At 36.6% G+C, this 15,294-nt stretch overlaps 1 protein-coding gene across 18 annotated transcripts in view; it reads right to left on the reverse strand.

Moving 5' to 3' along the window:
- The window catches only part of RBBP8 (RB binding protein 8, endonuclease), a 103,661-nt gene that overhangs the window by 16,966 nt on the left and 71,401 nt on the right, over nucleotides 1-15,294 (reverse strand). For 8 of the 18 annotated variants that reach the window (XM_001915082.6, XM_070220731.1, XM_070220733.1 and 5 more), the window contains 7 exons: nucleotides 14,716-14,820; nucleotides 12,515-12,612; nucleotides 11,658-11,770; nucleotides 9,677-10,574; nucleotides 9,468-9,594; nucleotides 7,290-7,378; nucleotides 5,999-6,116 (listed from right to left, as the gene is read on the reverse strand). In XM_001915082.6, the coding sequence (XP_001915117.5) occupies nucleotides 5,999-6,116; nucleotides 7,290-7,378; nucleotides 9,468-9,594; nucleotides 9,677-10,574; nucleotides 11,658-11,770; nucleotides 12,515-12,612; nucleotides 14,716-14,820 (1,548 nt within the window). The remainder of the gene's footprint in view (nucleotides 1-5,998; nucleotides 6,117-7,289; nucleotides 7,379-9,467; nucleotides 9,595-9,676; nucleotides 10,575-11,657; nucleotides 11,771-12,514; nucleotides 12,613-14,715; nucleotides 14,821-15,294) is intronic. The other 10 variants (XM_070220739.1, XM_070220736.1, XM_070220738.1 and 7 more) reach the window with 2 other exon arrangements.

The raw sequence follows: 15,294 nt of genomic DNA on the forward strand, positions 1-15,294 counted from the left end.
CACTAACTCACAACACAAGATGGAATAAGCTGTGACAATAATAACTTAGATGGGGAAGAAGGAAGGGATGGAAACGGCTTAGACTAGGGAAATAAGAGGCTATCAGAAAATGGACTAGCTCATCCATGATTTTTTTTTTTTCTGCGTTATCTCCCCAAACCCCCCCATACACAGTTGTATATCTTAGTTGCAGGTCCTTCTAGTTGTGGCATGTGGGCTGCCTCACCGTGGCCTGATGAGCGGTGTCATGTCCATGATCCGAATCCTGGGCCGCCGCAGCAGAGCGCATGAACTTAACCACTTGGCCATGGAGCCAGCCCCCATGAGTTTTTTAATACAAACCTCATGGTAACCACTAAACAAATAATCAGAACAGAGACACAAATGACAAATACAGAGAAAATTGAGAAAACCATCATAGAAAACTACCAACCTGAACTGGTAGTCCAAAAACACAGGATGGGAAACAAGGGAAACACACAAAAACCAGAAAATGAGAGATAAAATGGCAGCATTAAGCCCTCATATATCAATAATCACTCTAAATGTAAATGGATTGAATTCTCCAATCAAACGACACTGAGTAGTGAGACAGATTAAAAAACAAGACTCAACAATATGCTGCCTCCAGGAAGCACATCTCAGCTCTAAAACAGTCACAGGCTCAGAGTGAAGGGATGGAACACAATACTCTAAGCTAATGGCAAACAAAGGAAAGCAGGTGTTGCCATACTTATATCGGATAAAGTAGACTTCAAGATAAAACACGCTATGAGAAACAAAGAGGGGCAGTATATAATGATAAAAGGGACACTCCACCAAGAAGACATAACACTTATAGATATCCATGGACCCAACAGAGGAGCACCAAAGTACATAAAGCAAGCATTAACAAACCTAAAAGGAGATATTAAGAACAGCACAATAATAGTAGGGGATCTTAACACCCCACTTACATCAATGGATAGATCATTCAGACAGAAAGTCAAGACGGAAAGTGGATTTAAATGAAAAACTAGACCAGATGGACTTAATACACACAACACACACATATATAGAACACTCTATCCAAAAACAGCAGAATACACATTCTTCTCAAGTGCACATGGAACATTCTCAAGGATAGACCATATCTTGGGAAACAAGGCAAGCCTCAATAAATTTAAGAAGACTGAAATCGTATCAAGCATCATTTCCGAACATAATGCTATGAAACTAGAAATCAACCACAACAAAAAAGCTGAGAAAGTCACAAACATGGAGACTAAACAATGTCCTACTGAAATGGATGAATGAAGAAATTAAAGGAGAAATCAAAAAATATCTGGAGACAAATGAAAATGAACATACAGCACACCAACTCATATGGGATGCAGCAAAAGTAGTCCTAAGAAGGAAATTCATAGCAATACAGGCCTACCTTAACAAACAAGAAAAATCTCAAATAAGCAACCTTAAATTACATCTAACAGAACTAGAAAAAGTAGAACAAAGCCCAAAGTCAGCAGAAGGAGGGAAATAGTAAAAATCAGAGCAGAAATAAATGAAATTGAAACAAACAATAGAAAGGATCAATGAAACCAAGAGCTGGTTCTTTGAGAAGATATACAAAACTCACAAACCCTTAGCCAGACTCACTAAGGAAAAAAGAGAGAAGGCGCAAATAAATAAAATTAGAAATGAAAGAGGAGAAATGATGGATACCATAGAAATACAAAGCATTGTAAGAGAATACTATGAAAAACTGTATGCCAACAAACTGGACAATATAGAAGAAATGGATAAATTCTTAGATGATACAACCTCCCAAAACTGAATCAAGAAGAAATAGAGAATCTGAATAGACCAATTATAAGTAAAGAGATTGGAACAATAATCAAAAACCTCCCAAAAAACAAAAGTCCAGGACCAGATGGCTTCTCTGGAGAATTCTACCAAACATTTAATGAAGATTTAATGCCTATCATTCTCAAGCTATTTCAAAAAGCTGAAGAAGATGGAACACTTCCTATCACATTTTACGGAGCCAACAACACCCTGATGCCAAAGCCAGACAAGGACAACACAAAAAAGGAAAATTACAGGCCAATATCACTGATGAACATAGATAGAAAAATCCTCAACAAAATATTGGAAAACTAAATACAGCAATACATTAACAAGATCATACACCATGATCAAGTGGAATTTATACTAGGGACTTAGGGATGGTTTATCATCCACAAATCAATATGATACACGACATTAACAAAATGAGGAACAAAAACCACAGGATCATCTCCATAGATGCAGAGAAAGTATTTGACAAGATCCAGTATCCATTTACGATAAAAACTCTCAATAAAATGGGCACAGAAGGAAAGTACTTCAACATAATAAAGACCACATATGACAAACCCACAGCCGACATCAAACTCAATTGGGAAAAACTGAAAGCCATCCCTCTGAGAACAGGAACAGGATAAGGGTATCCACTCTCGCCACTCTTATTCAACATAGTACTGGAGGTTTTGGCCAAAGTAATTAGGCAAGAAAAAGAAATAAAAGGAATCCAAATAGGCAACGAAGAAGTGAAACTCTTGCTGTTTGCAGACAACATGATTTTACATATAGAACATCTTAAAAAGAATCCATCAGAAAACTATTAGAAATAATCAACAACTACAGCAAAGTTGCAGGGTACAAAAATCAACTTAAAAATCTGTTGCATTTCTACATTCTAATAATGAGCTAACAGAAAGATAACTCAAGAATACAATCACAGCAAAAAGAATAAAATATCTAGGAATAAATTCAACCAAGGAGGTGAAAGATTTATATAATGAAAACTATAAGACATTATTGAAAGAAGTTGATGATGACATAAAGAAATGGAAAGATATTCCATGCACATGGACTGGAAGAATAAACATGCTTAAAATAGCCATACTACCTAAAGCAATCTACAGATTCAATGCAACCCAACCAGAATCTCAATGACATTCTTCATGGAAATAGAACAAGGAATCCTAAAATTCACATGGGGCAACAAAATTCAGCTGGGGTAACAAAAGATTCTAAATAGCTAAAGCAATCCTGAGAAAAAAGAACAAAGCTGGAGGCATCACAATCCCTGACTTCAAAATATAATACAAAGCTATAGTATAGAAACAGCATGGTACTGGTACAAAAACAGACAAACAGATCAATGGAAGAGAACTGAAAGCCCAGAAATAAAATGACACATCTACGAGGGGCAAGCCCCATGACCAAGTCGTTACGGTTCTGTGCACTCTGCTTCAGTGGTCTGAGTTGGTGGGTTCGGATTCCAGGCACAGATCTACTCTAAACATCAGCCATGCTGTGGAGGCATCTCACATACAAAATAGAGGAAGACTGGCAGAGATGTTAGTTCAGGGCTAATCTTCCTCAAGGAAAAAAGAAGAAGATTGGCAACAGATATTAGCTCAGGGTGAATCTTCCTCACTAAAAAATCCTCCCAAAAAACAAATAAATCCACACATATCTATGGACAGCTAATCTTTGACAAAGGAGCTAAGAACATATAATGGAGAAAGGAAAGTCTCTTCAATAAATGGTATTGGGAAAACTGGATAGCCACATGCAAAAAAACGAAAGCAGACCATTATCTTTTGCCATACACAAAAATTAACTCAAAATGGATCAAAGACTTGAAGGTAAGACCTGAAACCATAAAACTCATAGAAGAAAATACAGGCAGTACATTCGTTGACATTGGTCTTAGAAGGATCTTTTCAAATACCATGTCTGCTTGGGCAAGGTAAACAAAAGGAAAACTAAACAAGTGGGACTTCCTCAGACTAAAGAGCTTCTGCAAGGCAAAGGAAACCAGGAACAAAACAAAAAGACAACCCACCTACTGAGAGAAAATATTTGCAAATCACATATCCAACAGCGGGTTAATCTCCAAAATATATAAAGAACTCATACAACTCAAGAACAAAAACACAAACAACCCAATCAAAAAATGGGCAGAAGATCTGAACAGGCATTTTTCCAAAGAAGACATACAGACAGCTAACAGGCACATTAAAAGTTGTTCAACATCACTAATCATCAGGGAAATGCAAATCAAAACTACACTTAGATATCACCTTACATCCGTTAGAATGGCTATAATCACCAAGACAAAAATAACAAATGTTGGAGAGGATGTGGAGAAAAGGGAACCTTCATACACTGCTAGTGGGAGTGCAAAATGGTGCAGCCACTACGGAAAACAGTATGGCGGTTTCTCAAAAAATTGAAAATAGAAATACCACATGACCCAGCTATCCCACTACTGGGTATTTATCCAAAGAACTTGAAATCAACAATTCAGAGGCTTATGCACCCCTATGTTCATTGTAGCATAAGTCACAATAGCCAAGAAGTGGAAGCAACCCAAATCCCCAACGACTGATGACTGGATAAAGAAGATGTAGTGTGTATTTATATACAATGGAATACTACTCAGCCATAAAAAAAGACAAAAATGTCCCATTTGCAACAACATGGATGGACCTGAAGGGTATTACATTAAGTGAAATACGCCAGACAGAGAAAGACAAACACCGTATGATTTCACTCATATGCGTAAGATAAACTAACACATGGACAAGGAGAACAGTTCAGTGGTTACCAGAGGGGAAGGGGGTTGGGAGGTGGGCATAAGGGGTAAGGGGCACACATATATGGTGACTGACAAATAATAACGTACAACTGAAATTCCACAATGTTATAAACTATTATGACCTCAATTAAAAAAATGCAAAGTATCTTCTTAAGAAGAAAGTTAATAGCCATGTATTATAAAAAGACAACATAACAACATTAAGGTTTTTCTTTTAATAAGTTCTGTCTTCTCCACCCTGGCAGCCAACTACTTGATCATATGGATAGTTGTTCATTACTGAAGAACAAAGAATTAAGGTAAAGTATTAAATTTTTTTCTCACTTACTACATTTAGGGCAGCAAGAGGTAACGTGTTTCAAAAGAAATAAGGATAAGACTGGCTGTTTCATTATTCAGCCCGGAGCAGGTAGGCTAAGGAACATTCAGCAGAAGATGGGGAATGCACAAACATCTGAATGTCTTTAGTTTCTAACAGATGATCACTGGAAAATGTCTCTGCTTCTAGCAAGGCATCCCCATGTGGCAGTTCCTAACCCTTTCCTATGTAAGGGTGATAAATGACAGTCTAGTTGACCTGATGTCATATGCCTCTGTAGTTAGGAATGTTCCTAAGGTGTTGCCAACCAAAATCCTTCCATTGAATATTAAGGTTTTAGATGAAGAACTAACAGTTTCTCACTACAAAGGGCTGTAGATCCCTAATTTGGCCAAATCCCCTTTTCTGTAGAAGCAGAATATAGCAAAGTAATTCAGTATATACACTATCATTCTTAGTTTACTGCTAATTTGCAAATCTATACTAATACTTCTCAGTAGAATCCCCCCTCTTTTTTAAATAAAATTTCTTTGGAAAATCCTATTTCTAAAACAGGACTCTCAAGATTCCCTTTTATATCTTTTATAAAAAGTTCTCAAAACCAAGGATCAGCAAACTTTTTTTTAAAGAGTTGGATATTTACTAATTTACTAAATATTTACTAATATTTTAGGCCTGTGGGGCCAATAAGGTCTCGGCAGCAACTACTCAACTCTGCTTTTGTATTGTGCAAGCAGCCGTAGGCAATACATAAACAAGTGAGTGAGGCTATGTTCCAATAAAACTTTATTTACAAAACTGGCAGCCAGTGTGATTTGCAGACCCATGGAAACAATATGAATTCTTTCTGAAATAAAATTTATTTTGGTTAAGGATTTTTTTCCTGAAATACTGAAACTCACCTTTACTAAGAACAAACTAATATTATCAGAACAGCAAAAAAACTGGTTTATGGTGAAGAGGTGACTTATGCTCATCAGTACAATGGTACAACTATAAACTTCCCTCCACATTTTTATTAAAATTAAAAATAAATCAAATCTTACTTGGACTTTTTTCTCTCTTCTGCTCTTGCTTCTTCATTTTTAAAAGCACAGTTTCACTAACCAATGTACAGTCCATGTCCACTGTCTCTCCTCCTGCTAATCTTGACTGACTGCTATCCTGAGTATTTAAAAATTCAGAATTTTAACAATTATCCCTTTATGGCCTTGTATTTACTTAAAAAAAATTTGGTAAAATATACTATAACACAAATTTTATCATTTTTCTATGTACACTTCAGTAGCATTAAGTTAAATTTACTTTTACCCTTTAGGAGTATAGAAAGATTTAGGTTTTATCAATAAGCCTGTAAAATATTTTAGCTTCACTATTCACACATCTTCCTTCAAGTCCAGGAAAAGAAGGACTAGTGACAAGGAAGGGAGTTATATACCACTGAACTCCCTTGAGCTTCTCCTTCCTCTCTTCTCCAATCTACCTCACAGGAATGAACATCGATGTACACAAAGAACAATTTCATAAATCAAATTTGATTTCTTGATAAATATATATGACTCTAGCAACTGTTAAATACTTGATTAACATGCTACCAAGTGAAAAAGAACTTCTCAAGCTATATAGAACCTAAATACAAGCCAAAAAAATTATTTCCACTAATTTTAATTTTTTGTTTTCTTTTGAGGAAGATTAGCCTTGAGCTAACATCTGCCAATCCTCCCCTTTTTGCTGAGGAAGACTGGCCCTGAGCTAACATCCATGCCCCTCTTCCTCTAGTTTATATGTAGGACGCCTGCCACAGCATGGCTTGCCAAGCGGTGCCATGTCTGCATCCGGGATCTGAACTAGTGAACCCTGGGCCGCTGAAGTGGAATGTGAGCGAACTTAACCGCTGCACCACCAGGCCGGCCCCTACTAATTTTAATTTTTTTAAAAAAATACAGTATTTTAAAAAATAACCAACTGGGAAAATGAAAATTTTTTCTTAATGGTACATTATTTTAAAAGTTAGTCAAGGCATATCACAGGGTACTTTGATAAAAAATAAAATCATTTAAAATACGTTACTAACTTTTTGCATTATTTTAAAACTATAACATTTTTCAGTAAAGGGCTTTAAAGTCAGAAAGCACTATCTTTTCAAAAATACCGTCTTTTCAAAAATACTGTAAAGTTGGAAGAATAAGCATTTTTATTTCTTAGTTTTCTGAATAAATAAATGCAGGTTTTAAGAGGTATGTGATCATCTCAAGGTCACAGAGTGAGTCAGAAGAGAAGAAGGACTAAAACTCACTAGAATAACCACATGGGCTTTGGTTTTACTTTCTCACTTACCTTTGTGTTGATTACAGTAATATCCATTTTATACTGAGAAAGGTCTGCTCCTGGATCTACACTCCACTGGGTATTTTCAAAGGACGTATCTTAGATAAGGAGAAAAAAATACCCAATTAAAAATGGATTTTAAAAATTCTCATCACTTTAAAACATATGGGACCCACAGAATGGGAGAAAAGTTTTATAAATAACACATCTGGTAAAGGACTTGTATCTAGGATATACAAAGAACCCTCACAAATTAACAACAAGGCAAATATCCCAACTAAAAATCAGCAAAGGTCTGAATAGACAGTCCTTCAAAGGAGATACACAAATGGCCAAAAAGCTCATGAAAAGATGTTCAACATCATGAGCCACCAGGGAAAGGCAAATCAAAACCAAAATGAGAAGCCACTTTCTACCCATTAGGATGGCTAGAATCAAAATGACAGATAATAGTAAGTGCTGGGGAGGATGTGGAGAAATTGGACCCATTATATGCTGCTTGTGGGAACGTAAAATGATGTAGCTACTCTGGAAAACAGTTAGATAGTTCCTTGAAACAGAGTTAATTAGCCTATGGCCAAGCAATTCTACTCCTATATATAACTCGAGAAAGACAAAAACATACATCCACAAAATTATACATTAAGTATTCATAGCAGCATTACTCATAATAGTGAAAAAAGTCACAAAAGATCATATGTTGCTTGATATCATTTATATGAAAACTCCAGAATAGGCAAATCTATAGAGACAGAAAGTAGATTAGTGGTTGCTTAGCACTGGGGAACAGGGAAGAGGAATGGACAATGATTACTAACAGGCACTGTCCCTCTTGGGGTGAAGAAAATTTTCCTAAACTTAGACTATAATCAGGGTTGCACAACTCTCAGAGTTTACCAAAACCATTGAGTTGTACACTTTAATGGGTAATTTTTACCTCAATAAAATTTTTTTAAGTTAAAATTATAACATTGTTTGGAGGGGTTTTTCAATGTATGTAGATACACATGATAATTACATAAAGTACAGTTCTAGAACATCAAGTAGTACAATATTAAACCTAAGCAGACTGTGGAAGCTTAAGCAGGTATACCATAATCCCTAGAGCAACCAAGAAAAGAAATCAAAACAAAAAGATAAAGTCAAGAATGAGAGTGAAAAACATGTTTTCATACAGAGACTGAAACTCTTGCTGGAAGAAAAACTAAAGACTGTGCTTAAGGAAAATAAACCCAGAATGAAGGAGCAACTTTCCAATGGATAAAAGGAAAACAGTGCATATGAAGGGCAGAAATATTCTGTATTTTGTGGCTAAAAAATGAAAAGACTCCTTTTAAACACAGAAAAATTATGAAAATATTAAGACACATATTAGAGCAAACAATGTTTTCAAACAAGAAGTTTAAAAACCCATATAAATGTAAACATGGATATGTACACATGTAAATACAAAGAAAAAGGACAGGCTACCTATGGGGTGAGGAACAAGGTCTGGATGATGAAAATACTACTTTAAAAACTAGTTTAGGGGCTGGCCCCTTGGCCGGGTGGTTAAGTTACTGCGCTTTGCTTCAGCAGCTCAGGGTTTCGCCAGTTCAGATCCTGGGTGCAGACATGGCACTGCTCCTCAGGCCATGCTGAGGTGGCATCCCATATGCCTCCCCTAGAAGGACTCACAACTAAAAATACAGAACTACGTACCGGGAAGCTTTGGGGAGATAAAGGAAAAATAAAATCTTTAAAAACTAGTTTAAATACTAGTTTAAATTTTTTTGAACTATTTTCCTCTCATTTTTATTTATTTATTTCTTTATTGTGAGGAAGATTGCCGCTGAGCTAACATCTGTGCCAGTCTTCCTCTATTTTATAGTATGGCTTGACGAGTGGTGCTAGGTCCATGCCTAGGATTCAAACCCCAGGCCGCTGAAGCAGAGCACGCGAACTTAACCACTATGCCACTGGGACGGTCCCTCTCAATTCATTTTTTCAAATGCATAAGAGCAAGAAAATCACATGTAAAATGAAACCAATGAGAGAATCATCCCATAAACACAGAAACAGGCAGCAAGAAATAAGGTATTTTTTCCCAAAACAATTTCATCTATTCAAAGAATGTAAATAACATATTACAATACTCAACTTAAAGTCACTAAGAAGGAGTAGAAATACTGTTTAGAGTGCCCACACCTTGGCTGTCTTGTGAAGACTTTGCTTTAGAAATTCTACACGGATTTAACTGAAGAACAGACGCAAGTTCACATGCTCCATGGATTGACCTGGGTTTTCTTTTTATTGGCTCATGAGAACCAGCACCCTAAAACAGAAAGAATTATTAGCACCTAGATAAAATCATAAACAATCATTTTAATCAAAATCCTTGACCATTGAACACAAACCTTCATGTCATCAAAAAGACTCTCTGTCTCCAAACTTTCACGTGGACATAGAGGGATTTTAAAGACAGGATTTTCTTCCTTTATTTGTAATGGTGTTTTATTATCTGGAGAGGATTTACTCAAAGACTGGAGGCCGCAATCCTGTAAACAGGGCTCCTCTGGGGAATCTCTGGTTAACGTACAGCTCCCACTCAAGGCCTCGCGGCTTGAAGAAGAGCTCTTCGGGATGGGCTTCAAAGCCTCAGAGAGAGTCGCCTGCCTAAATCTGATTTTAGAGGGCTCACTTCCTTGGCTTTTCTCTTGACGCTGAATAGCTGAAAATCGATCAGACAGATCCAGAGGTTTGTCCATCACACAGTCTCCGTTCAAGGAAGAATGACTATCGGGTGGAAAAGGAAAAGCATTTTCTTTATCAAAAGAAGCTTGGGGGCAGCTTACTTCATCTTCACTTTCTTCCTCAATTTTCTTCCTTTTGGATGTTCTGCCTCCCAATGATTTCAGGGACATCACATGTTTATCTTTATCAGTAATAGCATCTTTAATATGATCAAGATTCTCCTGTTCACTTGTGGATTCACTTATATTTTTATTTATAAGCATTTGCTTATTAGAAGATGATTGGCTAATGATCTTGTTCACCTCAGACCCAAGATAAAGATGTGTGAAAAGGGCATTATCTTCAGATTTTGATCTAGTTTTCTCTGATCTAGAGTTAGAAGTATTGCTGAAAGGTGCCATTTTCAGATGTTTTTTTTTCCCAGTCTCTAAAAGAGAAGGGGACAAACTTGTATTCAAACCTAAACTGCTTTTCACATTAGACGTAGCTCCAAATACAGGAGATGATACCCGAGTGGGCAACTCTTCTTGAGGAGGAGTCTTTGAATTACAGTCTGGAAATCTAAAAAAATAAAGAGTGGTAAAATTTTTTTCCTTCTAAAGACATAGAGTAAAAATTAAAAGACAAGTGTAATGAGAAAGCTTTTGCTAATACAGAATTATTAATAGTAAGTTTTTATCCATGTATTAGAGGCAGATGATTAACATTTAAGATAGGGTATAGTTGCTGGCTTCTCTTCATTTAGCTGACAAAAAGCAGAGGAAAATGATACAGTAAATCAGTCTCAATATCATAAAATTGCTATCCATAAATATTTAATTTAAATAACTTCATTATATAAGAAAATCATATTTTACTAAGTTCCAATGAGGACCCAACTTTCTTTGTTGTTACGAAATCTGGCGTGAGTAACTCCAAGAAACGACATTCCTGTATCACAGGATTGAACATAAATTAAGACCAGCCTGCCTGTGGCAGAGGGACGGCTGCAGTGGTGGAAGAGCATCAGGTTTAAGTTTGGAGACAGGGGATGGGCAAGCTCCTACTCTAGAACTTAACAGCTATGTGGCTGTGAGCAAGACACTGACCCTCATTCGAGCTGCATTTCTGTTGACTGTAAAAAATGGAAGTAATAAAACCTACTTTAATTAGAGTTACCAAGATGACAAATTAAATGTTATATATGTATCCAAAACCAAAGGTCTTTTAAAAAGCAAAATGCTACATAAACATAGGATTATTAGTTAATGGATGTTCTGAAATTAGTAAAAAATGAGATGCAACACAATCTTGGAAGCTCATCCAAGCTTACAGATGCATTTTATGTAACATCCAGTCTTGGGAAATACAAACCCAGAAGGGATGAGCGGGTCTTTAAAGGGGCAGAGTAACAATGCCGGGAACTCCTAAGTACTGCTTGATACAAGTCTAGAAAGAATATAAAAATAATATTCATCTCTTTGCAATAATGCAAAAAGCCCTCAATTGGTCATAAACTGGGTAAAATATTTTTTAAAATAAAAATTAATACAACCAGAATAACAAACTATATGCTGTGTGGGAGAAATAGTTTAATTATATGGAACTAATTGAATGGGATCTCACCAACAGTTTATAAGTTTTTACCAAAGTGCCCCAAATTACCTTAAACTATCTTCACTATTTCTTGCAGATTCCTCAAAAGGTTGTTTCTTGTGATCTCCTTCCAGACAGTGGTAGAGCTCATCATCAAGAGGGCTCACGGGACCTTGAGGTTCCTTCAACAGTAATATATAAAGTACATAAATACAATGGAAGATGATTCATCCTTAAAAAGGAATGAAATACTGATAAATGCTACAAAGTAGATGAACCTCAAAAACAAGATAAGTGAAAGAAGCCAGACTCAAAAGCCACACAACATATGATTCCATTTATATGAATTATCCAGAATAGGTAAATCCATAGGACAGAAAGTAGACCTGTGGTTCAGGGACTGCGAGTAGGGGGAATGAGGACTGAACGTTTAACAAGGATGGGGTTTTCTTCTGGGGTGATGAAAATGCTTTGGAACTAGATGGAGGGGCTGTTGTATAATATTGTGAATATACTAAATGCCATTGAATAGTACACTTTAAAATGGTTAATTTTATGTGCATTTCATGAAAAAAAATCCTGAAATCAACCCAAAGGTTTAACTCTTCTCTTAGATGAAACAGGACAGGGCTAGGGAGGAGAGAGGGGGTGGGGAAGAGGGTGGCCAAATCATCTAAGTCATCATCAGTTCTCTAAATTTTGATGCAGCCCATAACCTATACCCCAAGAATTCTAAAGACCCTAGATTTCTGGGACTGCCTGGGATGGACAATATAAATGGGCCTCCTGGCCACGTCAATTTTGTTCTAGGCCTTTATCCAATGATCTTTGGAAAAAAATACTTTTTCTCTTGCTCAATTCTCTAAAAACCGACCTAAAAGGACACCAATTACTTCACATTAACACCAAATTCAACAATTACTTACAGATTCTTCTTGAACACTAAGTCCAAGTGTTTCAGCAACAACTGTAGCTAAATTAAAAGATGACTTATCAGTGGGATAACTGCTTGTCCCATGTGTTTCTAAGTAAGAAGAAAAAAAACAATCACACAATTGTAGAAGCTAGATGTATAAAAAAATACAAAAAGGAATAAAAGGCTCAAAGAACCAGTTTACAAGATGGCACTAAACAATTTTTTAAATTCTTTGCAAAAAAGCCCAAAATATTTACTATAAATGGCAATAAGTAGTAGGTATCTAGCGTCTACACTTGCCAAACTTTCTCAGCTAAGTTTTCTACTTCTTCTAAGTGAACTGAATGCAAGAGGTAGATTATTTTTTATTGCTAGTGAAAAAAAATCATAAAAATAAATGGGTTTATTGTGACCTAATATATAGCATGAATATCAAACCATATTTATAGTACCTTTCATGAAAACATACTTTGTGGGAGAGATTTTCAGCACTGCATAATTTCCAAGTTTTAAGCTAACACATAATTATACAGAAATCACCTGTGTTCATGTATCTTATAAAGTTTTATGCATTCAGACTTTCAATAACTCAGCAAGTATTTATGGAGCACATACTATGTTCCAGGGATTATGCTAGGCACTGGGTGAAAAGAAAAGGTACTTGTCCTCAAGGAGCTTATAGGCCATAGTTGAAACAGAAAGGTAAAAAGGAAAATTGCAATAAAATGTGACAAACATTATATAAAGGTATATAAAAAAGGGGTAATTTAAAAATAGAGAAAGGACTCTTAATCTGCCTTGGGAAATCAAGGAAAGCCAGACCAAGTGATGTCTAAGAGAAAGGGGAATTTGACAGTCAACTGGACTAGGGGCAGAGAAGGATTCTAGGCATGTGTAAGGGTCCACACATGTGAAACAAGACAGCAGGTTCAGGGAACTACATGTGGTTCAACTGCTGGAAACCAAATGCAAAAGATACAGTAGCAGCAGGACAGAAGCCCAGATAGGTTGGTGAGGGATCAGATTATCCTAAAGAGTTAAAATTCATTCTGCAGGCAATGAAGAGATTCCAAGGTTTTTAATAGAGGACAGATGCAATATTTGGGTTAAAAAAAATAATTCTAGCCATGATAGGCTGATGGAGCAAGAATCAGTCACTAATAGGCAAGAGGACTAGTTAAGAGGACCAACACAGTCTGACGAGAGACGCTGATGGCCGAAACTAGGAAAATGGGGGTGCAGAAGAATACGCGTGACAGATACGTAGGAGAAGCAATCAATAAGACTTGGAGACTATCTCAATATGAGAGAGAGGAAGGAGGAGTCTAGGGGTGACTCAAAGTCTTTCAATTTAGGTAACTCAGAGAGGTAGTGTTATTCACTGAGGTTATAAATAAAAGGATGAGAAGTAGGTTTGACACAACAGTTTCAATTTTAAACATGCTGAAATTGGAGGATATCCAGGTAGACGTGTTCAACAGCAGGCAAATCCACTGGTTTGGAATCCAGGAGAAAAGTCTTGGACAGAGATATAGATTTGGGATTTATTATCGTATAGGTTGTAGCAGAACACTAACTCTAGGTGAGCTTCCTCCAGAAAGAGATAAAAAGTGAGACAAGAAAAGGCCCAGGACCATACACACTGGGGACAATAACATTTAAAAGAAGAGAAAGAATAGCCAATAAAGGAAGATGAAAAAAGTACAATAAGAAGTAAGAGAACCAGGAGAGTGGCACCACTTCAAAAAAGAGAGTGCTCCATAATGTCAGGTGTCATAGAAAGGTCAAGTAGGATAAGGAGCGGGAAACAGTCATCAGATGTAACAATCAGGAGGTCACTGATGACTTTTGTCAGAGCAGTTCTAATGTAATGACTGAGAACAGAAAGTGTGAGAATGTGTTCTCTTTTTCTCCCCATTCCCTCTCCCTCTTCTTGCCCCTCCTTCCTCCCTTCCCCTGCACAGTAAAGCCTTGTTTACTCAAAATTATTAGCAATTTGTATTTATATATATGGGTAGGGGCATTAATATGAATTAATAATAGTATAACATTACTTTCCAATATGAAAAAGACTGCTAAACAATTAGTAATACAAACAAAATTATATGCAAAATATTTTAACATATTGTCTTATTCAGAATGTTGGCCCCTCTTAACCCACCAATAACCACAAATTTTAAACTTATAAATTAATCTCAATATCTTGCTTACTAGCCATTGGAGACTGACTTTGATCACAAGTGTCAGCCACTAGAGTTTCATTTTCATTAGGCTTTTGTTGCAGATGAGTTGAAGATTTTGGAACTTTTCTCAATTCTAAGGGAAAAAACAAGAGATATTACATATAAAAAATCATGAAAAATATTATTTGGATAAGCTAATACAAATCTGTCTTTTTGCATGAGAAGTGCCATTTTATTGATAAAATTTCAATATTCTAATAAAAAGTTCATCTCTTTGGTTTCATTAAGAAACAAAGCTGGGGGGCGGGGGGGCGGCCCGTGGCTGAGCTAAGTTTGCGCGCTCTGCTTTGCTGGCACAGGGTTTCACTGGTTCGGATCCTGGGCGTGGACCTGGCACCACTCATCAAGCCATGCTGAGGCGGTGTCCCACATGCCACAACTAGAAGGACGCACAACTAAAATATACAACTATGTACTGGGGGGCTTTGGAGAGAAGAAGGAAACATACAAAATTGAAAAAAGAAACAAAGCTGGAAATTACAGGGGAGAGAGAGGACTAGAATTTGTACACAAGTTTCTTCGGACCTAAGTCTCCTAGAATTGTAAT

This window comes from Equus caballus, chromosome 8 (assembly GCF_041296265.1).
Source record: "Equus caballus isolate H_3958 breed thoroughbred chromosome 8, TB-T2T, whole genome shotgun sequence".
Lineage (NCBI taxonomy): Eukaryota > Metazoa > Chordata > Mammalia > Perissodactyla > Equidae > Equus > Equus caballus.